At 50.9% G+C, this 18,447-nt stretch overlaps 1 protein-coding gene across 1 annotated transcript in view; it reads right to left on the bottom strand.

Moving 5' to 3' along the window:
* Nucleotides 1-3,763: 3,763 nt before the first annotated feature.
* LOC122369302 (ATP-binding cassette sub-family G member 1-like) overlaps nt 3,764-18,447 on the bottom strand; it is a 42,843-nt gene continuing 28,159 nt past the window's right edge. The window contains exons 4-15 of the mRNA XM_043343946.1: nt 15,918-16,051; nt 13,594-13,711; nt 12,452-12,641; nt 11,893-12,038; nt 9,892-10,130; nt 8,571-8,714; nt 7,913-8,205; nt 7,414-7,582; nt 6,882-6,982; nt 6,390-6,545; nt 5,851-6,075; nt 3,764-5,415 (exon numbers count right to left, since the gene is read on the bottom strand). Coding sequence (XP_043199881.1) covers nt 5,296-5,415; nt 5,851-6,075; nt 6,390-6,545; nt 6,882-6,982; nt 7,414-7,582; nt 7,913-8,205; nt 8,571-8,714; nt 9,892-10,130; nt 11,893-12,038; nt 12,452-12,641; nt 13,594-13,711; nt 15,918-16,051 — 2,035 coding nt within the window. The 3' untranslated portion in view covers nt 3,764-5,295. The remainder of the gene's footprint in view (nt 5,416-5,850; nt 6,076-6,389; nt 6,546-6,881; nt 6,983-7,413; nt 7,583-7,912; nt 8,206-8,570; nt 8,715-9,891; nt 10,131-11,892; nt 12,039-12,451; nt 12,642-13,593; nt 13,712-15,917; nt 16,052-18,447) is intronic.

Below are 18,447 nucleotides of genomic sequence, written 5' to 3'. Positions count from 1 at the left end.
GAGACACGACCTTGGTGCTGGTGTATTGGACTGGTGGTGGAATGTAAGATTAGTGTTGGGCTGTAACACTGGTGGCGGGCTATTTAGTTGGCGTCTGTGACTCTGTAACGAACCGCACCGCGACGATTAACATGGCCACAGTCACCGCGCCACGAGCACAGTTACGATTGTAGCGGTCGTTCTGGTGGGTCCCTGTCGTCCCCACCGCACCCGCATGATAGGGGTGTGACCGCCTGGGGTACAGGTGTGTGCATCAGACTCGCCCTTCGCTCCACAGCGCCGCACATTGGGAGAGCTCCAGAAACACGGCGACGAATGATGATACAAACAACAACAAAAATACCAAAAAATTGCACAAAGAAATGAATTGTACGTGGCTGTTAGAGTAATCTGCCTATTTATATGTTTGCCTATCGGTCAGTCGGTCGGTCAGTCCGTCCGCCCATCCGCCCAGATCCGTCTGCTCATCTGTCCGTACGTTCATCCGTCCGTTCGTCCGTCCGTTTGCTCGTCTGTCCGTCTCCGTTCATCCGTCCGTCCGTCCGTCCGTCTGTCCGTCCGTCTGTCTGCACCTGTCCGTCCGTCCGTCCGTCTGTCTGCACCTGTCCGTCCGTCCGTCTGTTCGTCCGTCTGTCTGTCCATCTGTTCGTCTGTCTGCCTAAATAGGCATCAGCTCCCCAGTCCCAGCACTCTTATGCAATAATCTGTCCTCCGTCCTCGGCAGGCCGATGGTCGAAGCCACAACAGTTCTCGGTCGCGGGGATCACGGTCAGCCTTCAGGGGTTCAATCGATCAGCTGTGTGGTGGGCGGCTCAGCCGGCTAGACGGCGGGGGGCCAGCTGGACCGGTGGAGGGGTCAGCTGGATGGGGGGGGGGTCAGATGAAGGGGAGGGGTCAGCCAGAATGGCGCCGGGTCAGCAGGATGAGGGGGGGGGGGGTAACTGGCCTGGGGTCATACGGAGTACGGGACCATCCAGACCGGAGGGTGGAGGCGTGCCGGACCAGGCCGGTTCGGACGCGTTGGATGTGCACCCCGGACAAAATAAGGGGCGTATCAGCCGGAAAGATAGATTTGATAATATTTATAATAATTACAAATCGCATAGCATTAAAACATTCATTATTTTATCAAAATCCATTCCAGACACACGTCGTCACGTTTCGGCAGACTCCGAGACCATTAGAAACTTCCTGAACTTCCTGGTAGCTGTTCTGGCTCTAGTTTGTTAGCAGTGGTGTAGGGGAGAGTGGGGAAAGATGCCCAGGGTTTTACTATGTCATATATTATTCGAAAATGACGATCGGAAAGCAAAAACTTGGAGTTTCATCGGAAGCCGACATCATTTTTCTCCAAAAATATCACACTTTTGTGCCTGAAATATGATAACTTTTTTTGCTATCAAGCATTTTCCTGAAGATGTGAAAGGGGGCCTCTTACCCCACAGGGTGGGAAAGACGCCCCCTGGCGTTGGGTAAGATGCCCCCTGCACTATAAGTGACATAAATGGGCACGTGAATCGCCTGAACGAATCAGTAGTCCCTTCGAGCCTGCAGTAGACACCAAATGTCATCGTAAGGGCCCTCAAAAGTGGTCGTAAGGGGCTTCAGAGGTCATCGTTAGGGCTATCATAGTCCAGCGCGGCCAAACAAGCCTCCGCGGTGGCGTTCGGAGACCACTGTGGGGCCCTTATAGGTCTTCATGATGCTTGAGGGCCCTCGAGCCCATCGTGAGGACCTCAGATGCCAGCGCGGTCCGTGAAGCCAACGTGGGAGCCCTCAAAGGATGTCGTGAGGGGCCCTGGAGCCAATAATGGGGCCCACAGAGGCCGTCGTGAGGGCTCTCAGAGTCAGATGCCGCCCAAAAAGTCGCTGTGTGGGCCGAGAGACCGGCATGGGGAGCACCCGACCGTACTGGACTCTTAATAGTCCCAGATCGGCTTTTGTCTCTCATCACAAGCATGTAATAAATGATTTGACGGGCTGCTTGAAGGACAGCCTACGGATTTAGGGGGGCGTCTTTCCCCATCAGGACAGGGGGCATCTTACCCCAAGGTACCGAAGTACCATTAACCCTATTAGTGGCAGGCTCCTGGCTACCCCTATTAGTGGCAGGGGGGGGCTGTTTACGACCCCCCCTTGATATCTCGAGATCTAACGGGCCGATTTTCAAAATTCAAACGGCATTCGACTTCACTCAACGTGATCTACATTTCTAAAAAAAAAATTAAGAAAATGTCAAAAGGGGGGTTGAGGGGGGTAAAAACGGGCAAATTGCAGATACATTTTAGACTGCTTATCACGGCCAGGTTTCTGAACCAATCTTAACGCAACTTTTGCCGATCGATAAAGAATGAACCAGGAATTCACATGGATCCTAAAAATATGCATTTTCAAAAATCATAGGCGGATACAGATCATTGAGATTGGGGGTACACAAAAAGTATAGCAAATAAGGTTTTTGTTGGTACTGTTTCTAAAAAGGGTGGTAATGGTCTTGTTATGTTACAATTTTCTTATGAGAGAACGACTACAATTGTATTGGTCATGCATAGGCGGTGTCAGGGCACCTATGTTGGGAGGTAAAACATAACCCCCCTTTTTGGACGCCTGGATCCGCCTATGATAGCAAAAACGTGTCAAAAGAGGATGCACAATAACTTTGTATATGTTATCACATGATAAAACTGGTGCATACAGTTATAATACATCAGCATCGTGATCATCGCCCAAATGACTCGCTTCACGAATAGGACCCCCCAATTCCCAGTGCTCTGGAGCCGCCCTTGGTAAAGTTATGAACTTGAAATTTTCAGGGAATGTGCCCAATTTAGTTTTAGGAAAAGTCAGAAAATTTCAGCATCGTAGCTTCAGCGGTTTCGGAGATATTCCCGAAAAACCTGAGGGGTGGATGAAAACAACCCCCCCTGCCACTAATAGGGTTAAATCAGTACAATTTGTTAGCCATAAAACTACACCCTGAAACAAACTGCTTGGGACACAGTACACGCATGTTAATGTATCACGACTATATCAAGGGGCGCAAAAATTATCTACCTTCTTTGATATTTACAATGTTTTGACACCAAAATATTTTTTGAAAGCAGCAAATAAAAAACATGCATTCACCATCCAGCCGTTGCCCAACTGAGCTTCGCAAATTTGTGTGCAGTTAACAAGGCAGGCTTCCGCTTTACGCTAAGAACATTAATTTCCGGGTTCGATTCTTTGTTTGGCCCCTAGAGGGGGTGGGGCGTCTTTCCCACCCTGGGCATCTTACCCCACTCTCCCCTACTGCCGGGTGCTACTGCGTCAGTTATGGCGACACGGCGCTCGGCCCATTCCACCGACAGCATAATTATTCGGCTGGTAGTGTCCCCTGCACAAAGAACTGCACAACGGAGCGTCAGTTTCAGGACCCGAAGCTGCCGATGTGTTTTCTGATCCAGTGAGCTGTGGGTGCGAAACAATGCACATAAGTGGGTAATATACTCTGTTAATGTGTAATATAAGATTATTTAAAATACTATAGGTTATTGTAATGTAAAATGTCAGGTTTATGTGTATGTTCGAGTGCGTATCGATTCACTATGCAATCCTGTTACTGTGCACCGCAATGCAGTCAGTTACCAGCGAAGGGCCATCCTGCAGCTGGCGACAATTCGGCCACGGTCGCACGTGTTCAGGACTCCCAGTAACCCCACTTAGACAGACCACACGTCCAGTCTAAGTATCACCATTCCGACAGCCAACAGCGAAACAAAGGTTACGGTATTCCATGTTTATTTCACGACCGTATGTATATGCCGGCAGTCGTCCGGCGCCGGTATTTGGTGCTACCTTTGGAATTGCTCAACGGTGCCTACAGGCTACAAAGACTAAACGGGCGATTAACGATTAACACATATGAACACTCGAGCCTCAATCACACAGATGCAGCAGCGAAAATGGATCACATTTCTCGCACTCGGCATCGATATGAAAACGTACGCGCTGAAAATGAACGAACTAATCACGATATATGGGTATACGCACAAACCTACTTATTGTCCCAATAGGGAAGTACAAGCATCTGTAAAATAACCTACATTAAACCAAGAGAATCGTACAGGTTCTTTTTCATTTGTACCGTGCTATGTAACTTGGTACAAAACTAGCGCCATATCCGATCACAAACCAGCTCTACGATAGCTTGGATGACTTTGTCGTTCCAGTTCAGGCTCTGACATCCTACAGAGGGCATCACAAACGCTCTTGCCCATACAAGGCTCGTCACAGTGTGGGGGCAAAAAACGGCTTTCACACCGAGTCACCCTTAGATCCAACTCCGTCCCGCTTAGAAGGGACGTCTTATTCAAATCCAAACAGCAATATCCGCACGGCTCATATCATGCGGAAATAACAGATAAATGATCTATACATACACAGCGCTTAGCTGACTGACGCGAGCGCAGATCGCGTCAACGCCGTAAAATGAACGCGCACCTTCTCGAAGGAGGCCGCAGTCAATCCTTCCCACCAGCGTTTGAGTATCACAGTGACGGGAGAGGAGAGGGAAGGAGGGAGAGAGAGAGAGAGAGAGAGAGAGAGAGAGAGAGAGAGAGAGAGAGAGAGAGAGAGAGAGAGAGAGAGGGGGAAAAAGGACAGATGAGCGTTGGCCAGACATGTGGAGCCAGGACGCCCCATATGAGAGCGATAAGAAACGCCGTCCCGGGGCGCCCCTGTCATCTTTACAAGGACTGAAAAGAGGCCATGTCAACAAGCTCAGGCTTCAACAGCTGAAGCACCACACTCAGCAGACCATTCGCCGGATCACTGTGATAAAAACGCCGCGAGATGGCACCATGAAAAAGTCCCGGCAAGCTGAGTTTGATATTACTTGGAACTATGAGCTGTACAAGACCCAGTCATCAGCAGGAACACTCGCTCGCTGGCGCTGCTGAACACTCATCTCCTGATAAGAAGCCACGCCCGCCGCGGCCCTGATTGGCTGTTCGGATGATTGCTCTGTCCAATGTCCTCTGCCCACCGGCCGCCAAGTATGCTGTTTACTCTCAGTACTACGACGGGACGCCGGTCAGCCGGCCGATTGGTCGCCGAGTCCCCTCCCCCGCCCAGTGGGGAGGAGCGTGCGGGCGGCCGTGAGATCCCGTCCCCCGCAGACGATCGTAATTCAACACCGTCTCGTCCCACCCACCCCGGTCGGCCGGCCGGCGCGGACCGAGACCACCTATCTCGGGTCCCCTGATGGGGAGGGGACGGCCGCAAGGGCCCACCACCGTTAACTGACGGACCTCATCACCGCTCCAGCTTCAGTTTGTAGCGGAGGACAAAGTAGCCGACCAGCCGGAGCAGCACGGTCATCACGCTCAGCGCCAGCACATCCGTCCAGTAGTCCGACTCCAGCATGTCCAGCTCCTGGAAAACGCAGACAGAGGGGAAGGTGGAGACGTGGCAGTATGTGTAAGGGAGGCCGGGGGATAGAGAGCAGGCACACGGCAGATTTAACTATTGGCGCATACCTAATACCGCAGCATTCGGTAAACCGTACTGGACATTGGACGCTAAGTAAAGACTTACAAAGGGGGGGCGGCAGAGACTGTAGATATGGGCGGCAAGATACGTGCAGCACGGATCAGCACAGGGTAACCAATGAAAGCCCAAGTGATACGCAAAGCAAACAACAAGCCACCAACAAAACCGCTAATGTTACCTCAGATATGTAACGTTATCCATAAAATAATGACACTTCATATACGTAACAATATCCATTAAATACTGACATTTTAAACGCTCCCGTCTGATTCAATCCACGCCACTCTCTCGCATACCACAACAGCGCTCATCGCTCACCTTGAGGAACTTCTTGGGACTCCTGTAGTGGCAGAACGGCACTGAACAGTGCATGTCCTCGCGGTCGAAGCCGTAGACGGCCAGCATGAGACCCTCGAAGCTGTAACGCGCGTAGGAGAGGTAGGAGAGCCACGACAACCACACCGGCACCGTGCTCAGGTTGACGAAGAAGCCCGAGAATAGGATGATTGGGATCATCGTGATCGGTCCCAGAAACACGGCCAGCTGAGGAACAGACAAACGGAGAAACAGCGTCAGTTGGCTATAATAAAAGATATGTCAGTTGGTATACACAGATTAGCATTTAGGTAGATAAACACCGTCAGTCGGCTTTCAGATAGATCTGCAAGTACTGTCAGCCGAAGTTCAGAAATCAGACAAACATATAGGCACTGGCAGCCGGCTGTAAGAAAGGCAGACACCGTCAGTTTGCCTTCAGACGGACAGAAACGCATAAAAACAAAGTCAGCTATTTACATCCAAGAATGAACTGGCGTCTGGCATCTCCCCACGCATGTGTTACATGTTTTATAACGCACCTGTATATCGCAGAACGCGCCGATCACGAGACCGACGCTCTGAGCCACCAGTGCAGTGAGGATGGTCATCAGACAGAACATGCAGAACCGGTCCAGCTCCATCGGTTGTGACGTCATAAAGTAGACGATGACGTCATAGATGAGTGGGAAGACGATCTGTGGGCACAAAAGCGGTGTGTGAGCTTCACTGACTGACCAAGTATGGGGATTATTAGAAGTAAGACTGAATAGCCAATGAAGTACAAAATCATGCACGGCTAATCAATCTTGAACGAATTGTTATTGCAGCCAGGTAAAATAAATTCGAGATCTTCAAGAGTAAAACGTATCGGTGTATTATTGAAGTAGCATCGAGTTGGTGCTATTACAAAAGAAGTTAACGCGACCATGGACCTCTTTTCTACGCACTTGTCCATAATATTCTCACCAGCACACCATTACAGTGGCCAGTGCACTGGCCTGAAGATACAATCTGTCGGTAAATGGACGCACCTGAAAGGGTAGGTCGGCCACCGTTTTGGCCAGGTAGTACGATTTGACCGAGTACCAGCAGTTCATATACTCCTTCTTCATTACCGACATCTCCAGAGGGACTGAGGACAGAGTGGGTTAGCGCTGTCAGTGGACGGTCCGGCTTAGCCTGGCGGAGGACCGGTGGGCAGTAGAGTGGTGCGCTTACGATGGCAAACGCTGGAGTTACGGTTTGTCTCGTTGGAAACGGACATGACGCAACTGCTGGGAGCTATTCCGAACAACATTGACTGCCCATATGATGACTACTCAGTTGACAATAATCACAACACCTAGCTTTCCCCGAATTCTGATGTTCATAAAACAATGAAAAGGGCATTGCGAATTGCAATCATTCCTTCCGGAACATTCACATGGAAGCTGGACGTTCGGTAAACCTCTGCATTCTGATACCATTCTGATTTATGCAACCTCTCCTAACTCTGCATAATTCTCCCCTGATCTCACATGTGAGAGGACCACCAACACCCACCATGCCTCCCCTACCACTTACATGTGAGGATGGTGGACATGAGGGCGCCAAAGAGCAGGAACATGACGGCAAAGAACAGCTGCGCAGCGTTGTTGTAGGCAGACTTGGCCTCGTTGCCGATACCCAGGTACAGACTACCGATCATCAGCCCAAAGAGGACGTGCGACGCCAGCCGAGACATGGTCAGCATCTGGAAAAATACGAAAGATGCATCATAACATGGGCGATGCGAGGCGAGATACAGACATAGGCATAAGGAATTACAGGGATCAACTCACAAAATGAGCAACGTGACACGGGACAGTGAGCATCTGGGGATACAGCACAAACAATAGCACTTGACACAAGTCGAACAAAAATAGTCAGCCTTAGCATTTGAGGACTCTGGGGACAAATGACAGCACTTGCAAGCTGGACGCAAACGACTTAGTCGACATGCTAGAAGACAAAGAGCACACTACAGCACATGCAGCGCCCTCTGACCGGCACCCCGCCACCACCGCGCCCTCCTTGCACCCACCCGGTCTCTGATGATGGAGCGGCACGTCCGTTTGAGCAGCACACAGAACTGAGTCGTGGCAGACGTGGTGAACGGCTCCCTGCCGGCGTCCAGACGCTGACTGGCGCCGCTGACGACCACGGCGCCAGTCTCCGCTTCCCCGAGCAGCAGGCTGCTGCTGCCCGGCTCTCCTGCTGCGGCCACAGAGGGCTCGCCGCTGGCGGGCTCTGTCAGGGCGGACCCGGCTCCAGAGGGCGCCACGGCAGCAGCAGCGCCGTTGGATATACTGTCTGTGCCGCCAGGCTGGGTCTCATCTGAGCAGAGAGACGGGTAGGACACATTGGTTACAAAATATCAACGTAAGGGTGCTCTGAGCCATAGACCACTTCATATATCTTTACATAATTCAAGCGCAGCCGGCTGAACACCGATGTTTATGTCTGATCCGATCTCTACCGCGGTATATTGATTGCTTACAGACATTACAGACGGCTCTCATTCTAGAGCCGTCCTAGAATGAGAGCTACCAAATAACAAGCGACTTTGCTGACAACCAGTCTCAATTAATTCAGGATCAAGGATTATGAAGAGCTAAAAATGTCATGCCCTATGCCGGACGAGCCTCAGCGTCCCACACCGTACCTGTACTGTGGCAGGTGTCCTGCAGTCAGCACCGTACCTGTACTATGGCAGGTGTCCTGCAGTGAGCGCTGTGCCGCCGGGGAGCCGTCGGCGGCCGTCCACTGTGTCGACTTGCCGTTCCGTGAGGCGGCCACCAGAGTGGTGATCCAATCGCCGTACTCTCCACTGGCGGCCTCCATCACTGCAAAGGGTTGTACAGAAGTTACAGAGAGGTGACACTAGCTTGAGTCACGCAGGCGCCATACACAGTCAATAAAGTAATCATACATGGATAGAGATAGGGATCACACAGAGGTCAGACAAGGTCGCAGAATAGTCACAGTCTACAGAGCCGTCAGACAGACACAATTTTCACCCACGTTGGACTGATAAAACGGTGACATCCATTCACTGGTTTAGTCCCAACTGTGCACTGTGTGTTGTTTCTATGGTCCGGTAAAATGAGGTCGTCCTTCCGTCCTCATTCACTTCATAACACTTCAGGTCAGTGTGCGCTATGTGACGCACGAGTATGTCCAATGCCTAAGGAACGGTACAATTAGGCAATTAGAACACCCATTTAGTGCACTGTGCGCTTCGTGTTGTACTCTAGTGTCAATGAAACGGCGACATTTTTTTAGCGTTCAGTCCAGTGTGCGCTCGTGGCACCATTCCCTCTCCCACAGAGCCCACTGTGCGCTCCGTGTCGTCCGGCACTCAGCCGTCGGTCTCTGACGTCACCGCGTGCCTTGTGTCCATGTCGTGCACCCTGCACTCAATGACGCCAGAGTGGGTAATGGTACCACTCTGCTGGTCGTGTGACCCCGCCTCGCCCTAGTTCGTCCGGCTCTGAATAGGGTCTGCTCCCACCCTGACGGCATCTGGCGGGGGCGGAGGACGGGTGACCCCCTCCCCCTTCGTCTCTGGTCCGCCTCTGATGTCTGTTAACGCCGCGTGTAACAGTGTTTGTAGGCGTTTCTCGTGGAGCCCATTCGCCGTCCAAAGTGCACGCCAGAGTCGCTGGAATCCGGCCTCAAACGGCGCTAATGTCTAACGACGCAGTCAACACAGGGCTGGATCGCAGGGAGGAGGCGTAAGTACGGTCAGCTGACTAGCCAACACAGACGGCTTGGAGACGGACGGAGCTCTGTGATAGACCCGCTCAGGGTCAGCTGAGAAATCATTTGTCAGCCACAAGTCAATTCAAGTCGTCATAGACTATGTAGATATTATTGTAGAAATCAGTCACAAAGCTGTCACAAGTAAGCGGTTAACAAAATCAGCAAGTCAGCTCAGACCAACAGATGACATCAGAAGCAACCAGTAAACCATCATTAACCCCCACAGCACACCCCATCCGTCCAGAGCCCGCCTCTCACCGAAGTCTGCTGGATTGTGGAAGCCGGGACAGTGGAGCCCGGCAGCCGCCAGGGCCGGCACCAGGTTGGGTCGTGTGCCGCGGTAGATGCAGCTGCCCCTGGCCAGGATGTAGAGCTGGTCGAACTGCTGGAACAGCCGGCTGGACGGCTGGTGGATGGTGCAGATGATGGTCCGGCCGCCCTCAGCCAGAGTTTTCAACAGCGAGACGCAGGACGAACACGAGTTGGAGTCCAGGCCACTGCAGACGAGCACACGGATAGACGTCAGACTGCATTTATTGGTAGACGGGTACGGTCTGACTAGGACGTTCAGACTGATGCGATTAGAAGACCGGAAATCAAACTGGAGCGACCAAACGATACGGTGAACCGGAAAGCCCTGCAACTGCAGTCTGACAGGGTAAAGTTTACGGTCTAACAAAGATCAAATTTCAAATATAAAACCAGTATAACGCCTTTTGGGGCGACTAACGGAGCGAGCGAGAGGGTGGGCCTTGCACGTGCGAAATTGCGAGGGGTACCTCCAACTGACTTGTGCACGGCACCCTACTAACCGGTCTCTAGCGATGTGCCAAATTTGGGCACAATTGGCCCAGCCGTTCTCGAGATCTGGAAGCGGCACCCTGCACGTGCGCACGTGCAAAGTGGGTCCCAACTGACATGTGCACGGCACCCTACTAACCGGTCCCTAACTGTGTACCAAATTTGAGCGCAATCGGTCGAGCCGTTCTCGAGATCTGGAAACGACCCCTGCACGTGCGCACGTGCAGCAGCGCCCCAACTCTGGCACATGGATATGCAGTGCCTAGTGGGTGCCTACCTACATGCCAACTTTCAGCGCAATCGGCCAAGTAGTTACCGAGATATTGCAACAATTACAAAACGGACACCTCTTCGTTTTGCACGTGGCACGTGCATAAGGGGTCACCCACATGCATCAAGAATAGTCCAATACTTGGTAGAAGGAATGAAGCTACCCTACAAAAATTACCGCGTGTAAATCGGTCAAGTGGTTGCTGAGATATAAGCCTCGCAAAAGCGTGACCACGGCCGGCCGGCCGGCAGGCCGGCCGGCCGGCCGGCCGGCCGCTCATACTCAGAAATTTCCGTTAATCTAAGGAAAGACTACGCTCGCTTCGCTCGCTCCGTAATAACAAATAACAAAGGTCAGACAAGGCAATCAGTCTGATTGGCGCAGTGAAAAAGAAAACAGATTCACAGGCACGGGCAAACGTCTGCGACGTTCAGTCCGCGCAGCGCAAATATACTGATCGATGGCGAGAGATGATGTAAAATGTACGTTCAGACATGGCAAATTAACGGTCAGACAGGAGAGATCCGCGGTCAGGACAGACGCTAGAATATCAGACAGACACAGATGTGTGTACGGCGAGTTACAGTGTTAGTCCTAAAGAGAGGAGCAGCTGGGCAAGAAAAGCAAATGACTACTGACAGGATATATTTAGACAAAAGTGGATACGTCTACGAGTATATGACCCCAGAAAAGTACCACTTATGCCGGTACCGGAGTCAAGCAGTTGAACGAAATGAGCACGAGCACCGAGCTCCAGCGAATTATACTAAGTGGCTCGGTGTGCCAGCCGGACTTAACCAAATCGGCGCTGAAATAATCCTGGCACAGTGCCAATAGAAGCAAGGTTAAACATGCAGAACGTTATCAACGGCCGACCAGGGTATTGGGCGGATTTCTGCAAGTCTGACTGATAACGTAGCCTCTGAAAGTAAAGCTGCAAAGTAAAAGTATGAAAGTTAGCCTTTAGAGATGTCCAGCCACGAGCCAGCAGTGGTCATTAGGCAGTGCCGGATGTCTCGGAACAATGCAGATCTGCGCACATACATACGTATCTAACTGTGGCGGATGCGTCCGTAACAGGATAGTTTTTCCGGCTGCGTTCCGACCAGTCGAAGCCTTTACAGACATGCGCCACGCTCTAAACGTGGGGAACAGGCGACAGAGTACGAGACAGTGCTGAAACTCACCTGGTAGGTTCATCGAAGAACATGACGGGTGGGTTATTGAGCAGCTCTAGGGCGATGGAGAGACGCTTCTTCTGTCCTCCAGAGAGGCGGACGCAGCGTGTGGAGCGGCTCGAGGAGAGGCCGAGAGCCTCCAGGACGTCATCAATCTGAGGGAGCCAATGGTGACAGGTCACGGAATGTGGGAGGGTAGAGGGGACAGAGGGAGGAGTGCAGTCAACACAGAGAGCATGGCGTAATGGTTAACGGGCAAAGTAAATACAGCCTGATGTTCCGTGCTTTCCCTATCATGATGTGGCTAGTTCGTGATGCATGGCTCCTGATGTGACTACTGTGCTGTATAGCTCCTTTTCTATGCTCCCCTGTCCATCCATATCCCTGAATTGACCCAGGATATGATGTAGTTTCTCTCATGTTCTTGTCACACCCTCTTACTTTACTCATATGCTGCCTTATTCTAACTATACCTTCTCATGGGCCCCGTCTTCTCCTGGATCTCCCTCCTACCCCCTGTCCATTCCAGCCCTAGCTCCGTCCTACGCCATCCCGCTCCCCTACTCACCACCTGCCGCCGACCGTGGTGTGTGAAGCCGGGACCCAGTTTCAGGTTAGCCGCTGCCATCATGGCCTCGTCGACGCTGAGGTGGGGCAGAAGGTGATCGTCCTGCATAATGTACGCCTGAATCTTCCTGAACGTCTGCAGACTCCTGGCGGTACCGTTCACTCGGATAGAGCCCTCGACGTTCCGGACCCTGCAGAGGGAGGTAACTGGTCAAAGGGTGAAATGTGTGCCGTATGTACGGAGAAATGAGCTCAGTTCATCGTTCATGATCTGATATTACTGGAGATGTACACGTTCACATAACTGCCTGGGGTAAGAACGTTGCAACTGTGCGTTCTAAGCAGCCTGAAAGTTGGAACGGACGGAAACGGGCAAGAAAAAATAGTAATTACTCCAGTAGCCCGTCCCTCCTCTGCTCTTCCCGGTCCTCTCTCTCTCTCTCTCTCTCTCTCTCTCTCTCTCTCTCTCTCTCTCTCTCTCTCTCTCTCTCTCTCTCTCTCTCTCTCTCTCTCTCTCTCTCCTCTCTCTCTCCCTCTCTTTCTTTCTCTCTCTCTCTCTCTCCTCTCTCTCTCCCTCTCTTTCTCTCTCTCTCTCTCTCTCTCTCTCTCTCTCTCTCTCTCTCTCTCTCTCTCTCTCTCTCTCTCTCTCTCTCTCTCCCCATTATTCCCCCCTCTCTCTCTTTTGCTTTAGTCCGTGACCAAGACCCGGCCGTGAGCTCATCACAGTCACGCCACTCGGCTCGGTCCCACGCCGTTACAATACCGCATCGATTTCCGATAGCTGCCGGGCCGCGAAAATCAGACGCCCGGAATCCCAGCACACACCGACCGACTTCAGCCAGCGAGGAGGCTTTGAGGGGCGTGGATGGGTGTGACAGGGACGCGTCTACTGCGGTCTGTGATACTGGCATACTGGTACTTACATTCTCTGACCAACCGCTTGGCTGGCCATTCCGGCTAAGTAGATAGGTACCGCGTCCGGCCGCGGGAGCTCGCTCGCTCCTCCGGGCTCTAGCACCCAGCTGCCCATCCCGGCTAAGTAAGCACTAGTCCCAGCCACCGGGGCTCGCTCGTTCTCTCCCAGTTAGCTGACCGTCCCGGCCAAGAAGTTCCCGCTCAGTGCAGCCGGAGCAGCCCACTTACCGGTAGCCCGCCAGAATGTTGAGCAGGGTCGACTTGCCCGCTCCCGACGGTCCCATAATGGCAGTCAGCTGACCCGGCCGAAACACGCCCGTAACACCGTCCAGAATGGTCTTACGCTCTGAAATGAACAGGTCAGAGTCAGGAGAGGTCAGGGACAGGTCGGAGTCAAGGTCATGTCAGATTAGGGTTTAGGTCAGATTACAGTCAGGTCAGGTCAGGTCAGGGTCAGGTCGGGGTCAGGTCAAGATAAGTATTAGGGCTATGGTCATGGTCATGGTCTGGTCGGAGTCAGGTCAGGGTCATGTTAGGTCAGGGTCAGGTGAGGGTCCGGTCAGGTCAGTTTCAGGCCATGGTCAAGTTAAGGTCACGTCAGAGTCAGGTCAAGGTCAGGGTCTGGCCAGGATCAAGTCGTTGTCGTCCGGTCAGGGTCAGGTCATGCTCAAGCCCCAGCCAATTTACTCGTATCTGTCTGCTGATTCTGTTATTCTCAGAAGGATCGATGCTGGCAGGACGGTCAATGGCGCGGATTTCCGGCGGGCTTCATTCATGAGTTTTGTGATGACGAGGGAAGGGAGGGGAGGGGTTGATGGGGCGTTCCAGTGGTATCAAGGGCTGATATTCTTGGCTGTCAGCCCGCGAAGGCACTGCCGCTACTTTTGCCCTACATTAATGGCGTCATTGTGAGCCACTGCACGTCATTTGGATGAGACGTAAATTCCAGCTGCGAGGTGCACATGTGGGAATGAGCTTTCATCTTGAGATGCGATGCTTAGGTATTCATTCTGATACCACCTACGCTTTGACAATGCTCATGATTGTGTCATACTCTTTTATTTTACCAATCCTAAACGCCTATAACTGCTGTTAACCCACGCATGACTGAGGGGACATGACATAACCGTTTTCAGCAATATCTTCTAAACTGTTCGACGGATCAACACAAAATTTGCGGTACCCTCAGAGGCATCCATTTGAAACCTTGCGTTAAAATTTCAACTTTCTACCTACCATATTTTGGCCAGAAATGACAGAGTGACGTCATGTCGGCCGTTTTTGATGCAAAATACTGAATTACGGCAAACGCTCTCAAGAGCTCAGTTATAAAGCTAGATCCATTTCATTTGCATGAATGGACTACAAATACACGTAGCTATCAAACTGCTACCTCGAATTTTCGAAATCTTGAACATTTTGAAAAAATATGTATTTACAATTACAAAAAATATATTTTTTGATTTTTTTCAAAAAGTTCTTGACTTTTCGCAAAAACCAGAATATGTGTAATAGAACACACACTGATAAACTACATTTGCAAGTTTTAAACCAATATCTTCAAAAATAGCCAAGTTATTCGCATTATTGTCAAAATTTTACAATTATATATTTTTCAAATCCATTTTTCAGTACGTTTTTGACGTCGAACAGCAATATGAATGGCACCAACGTATTTCTGAGCTCAAACTGCATCTGAAAGGCACCTTTTTTATTGAAAAAAAAAATCATTTTCAAAATTTGACCTTTTCTGACCTGAAAGTGACCTGACCTCCGGTAAATTCAGCTGACAATGACCTCAAGTGACACAGACGACACTATTTTCGAAACCTGCGAGTAAAATGAACCATAAAACATGCGTCACGTGACCGATACATGATATACAATTTTCGTGACCTAGGATGACCTGGCCTTGACCTTAAAAATTCGAAGTAAAAGTTCGATACCCTCAGGGTATCTAAGGCATCTATCAAGGAGTGCGTAAACCAAAAATGAGCCTGATCGGACTTGTCAGCCGGCGGTCAGAGCCTAAAATGTGAACTAGCAAAAATGTCGATAGTTTTTACTTTGACCTGACCTGTGACGTCATCGGTGACCTCGAGGTCAATGAAAATAGGCTCCGCTCGACAGTTTTTATTCAGGATTATCAGACACCGTTTGAATTTTGACGATCGGCCCAGTAATTTCGGAGATAGGAGTGGGGGCTCTGGAGAGCCCCCCCCCCCCCCCCCCCAGGCACTCGTGTTATGGAAAATACCCCAGTCATGCGCGAGTTAAGTCGGTCCAATTCCTAGTAAAATCACGTCCTCTAGCTATTCTCAAATAACTTTGAATCGAATGCTTACAATGAAGATAAAATTGAAAACTGTACCACTGTCGTTAACGAAATACAGGATTAGATTTCATTTTATATTTACATATAACTTATTCATTAGATTTGTGCCCGCAATTGAGTACCCAACTGGTACGACCCGCTTTCGGTGACCTACAGCTCTATCTGTGACACACGTGCGGTGACCTGACCACTACCCTAACAGACCACCGTGACCCACCTCTGGTGACCTGACCCCGGCGCCGTGAGGCCGCCACGGTGTAGGTCAGGTCATCGAACTCGATCTTGATCGGCTGCGACTTCGGCAGGCGATGGAACATCCTCACTCCCGTGCTGCTACCATTGGTCTTCAGCCTGCAACAGGAAGGTCAACAACATCAGCAGGCGGCACACGCCCGGAACGCGGTCTATCAGTCGCCGAGTCTGACGTCATCACTGTAGGGGAGAGTGGGGCACATTCGTGCAAAAAATGGATAAACCCATATATCTGTTCTTTGGTTAGTGCAATGGCAAAATTGTTGATTGTAGCATGGAAAGGAACTATTGCAGATAGTTTTCCTCTTTAAAAGTTATCCTATAAAATTATTGCTTCCATTAGAAAAAATGACTTTTATTAACTCTGAACATTTGCACGAAACTGCCCCACCTATGGGGCACATTCGTTCAAGAGATGGGGCACTTCCGTTCACCCGGCAAAATTCGAGAAATTACCGGGCATTACCAGAAATTTACCAAAGGAAATTGGCAGGGGGTCATTTCACTTGATTCCTTTCGACAAGAATGCATTGCACAACAAATGTAGAAAGAATGGGCTGGCCAACAAGAATGTGCCAACTGCCGGCCTCCGTGACCTCGCCAAGTTCGCGTGAATTGCTCGTCACGACGTCGCAAGCAGTCGAGACTGAGTCAGGCGAGCGTCATTAGAGAAACCTACTACAGATAAAGTCATAAATCGCAAAAACTAAAAAAAAATGTGCACGAATGTGCCCCCAGGCAGTGCGTACACGAACCTGCCCCACAACGTTCTTAGTAATATATTTCAAAATTTCTTTTTGAAAAAATGACACTTTTTCAACAAACAAGTTTGCAGCAGTTCCGTGAATAGAGTGGGCTTCTTCACCCCCAATTTTGAAAAGCTGAACCACATTTCCGAGTCAGGATCACGAAAATGGATGATATGAGAAAAGTTTGGAAAGCTCACGAATATTACAAATTTGCGTTTTTATCAAGCATGACAGCAGGTACAGTGTTGTCTTCTACGGTGAACGAAGGGCGGCAATGATAGACATATTTCCATAATTTACCTTGAGCTCGTGCAGTCACTCGTGTTCCCATAAACTGCTGAAAACGAATGTGCCCCATGCACGAATGTGCCCCACTCTCCCCTACTGCCGCACCCAGGACCCGCCCTGTGTGTTACAGTGATATGTAACGTACACCACGGGTTCAGAGGATGTCAAACAAAGGTTGATTTGCATGCCTAAGTGACGTATACACAAGTATGCCCACACCATATCGCGCTGATAAAACGGGAGTGGCACCCGCATTTCGCAGTTAAAGCTGTGTGTATCTTACTGTCTTGTGTGATTTGTCTACAGATACAGAAACGTAAGTCTTGATTTGATTGCTATATTCGATCTCGCACGTTAACAATGACGTTTGGCTGCATCCCTAATATACATACTTGACAACGGCCTCTTATAGCGGACTTTCAATTGATATTTCATTTTTTTTTTAATTCCTCGTTGCAACTCGTTAGCGTACAATCCTCGCTTTCTGTTTATTTTCATCTTTGTATCTCTGACGTTAATTTACCTGCACATCATGCGCCATCACAGCCCAGGTTGACACACACCAGTCGGTGGTGCCAATCGGTCCCTCTCCCCTCCCCTCCTCTCCCCTCCTCCTCCTCCTCTCCCCTGCGTCGCTCAGTGACAGTCTGCCGGCCTCCACTGATGGTCGGCGCCTGGGAGGGGGTGCCGCCCCCCAGGGGTGCTGGCCCACTGCCCGGACCTCAGGCGGCTTCCGAGTCGCCGACGACACCGCTACCGACGTGACTCCAGCAGACGGGGCTGGGACGGTTATGGCTGACCCTGGGCGCCTGTGTCAGTGTCATGCTGAACGGGAGAGAATATCCGTCGCCTGAGATAGGACCAATCACCGCATGTAATGAAATGATCATCACTTCAATGCAAGGCCGTAAAAACGATACCGCCTATGAGTTATGGCAAATATGCTGTAGGCGGTTGTGGTGATGTGATGTTAAATATTACCCGCTCTAATTACTTTCGTGATGCCATGACACATGATCAGCCGATCGTCCGCCGCCCCTCCTGCTCAGCAGCATTGTGTTTGATATTATCCGACTTATTACCCTCCGGTATAGATGTCACCGACAAAAGTGTTAGTAGATGAACAGTGTCACCGAGCTGTCAGACCAACCCGCGCCACCGTCGCGCTGTGCCGCCGTGTGATGGCCGACCGGCAGGCATCGTGACCGCCGTGCCACTGCGGCGCCGCCGCCGCCCCGTCTAGACTCAAAATGAGTAATGAGGCATTGTGCGGGGCGGGGCCGGGAGCAGACGTCCGGCGGTACGCGCGCGCATCTGTAAATTAAATGCATGTCGCTTTAAGGCACGTAGGCCGCCAAGCTGGCGCCTTCTGTCCCCTCTCCGCTGCCGTGCAAGTTTGCACTCGCTTTGAGCATAGTTCAAAGGTTGTGTAACGTGATGTATAAAAGATGGGTCACG

Source organism: Amphibalanus amphitrite, unplaced genomic scaffold (assembly GCF_019059575.1).
Source record: "Amphibalanus amphitrite isolate SeventyFive unplaced genomic scaffold, NRLGWU_Aamphi_draft 001024F_arrow, whole genome shotgun sequence".
Classification (NCBI taxonomy): domain Eukaryota; kingdom Metazoa; phylum Arthropoda; class Thecostraca; order Balanomorpha; family Balanidae; genus Amphibalanus; species Amphibalanus amphitrite.
The sequence above is the reverse complement of the archived record's forward strand: the minus strand, read 5'-3'. Positions and strand labels throughout refer to the sequence as shown.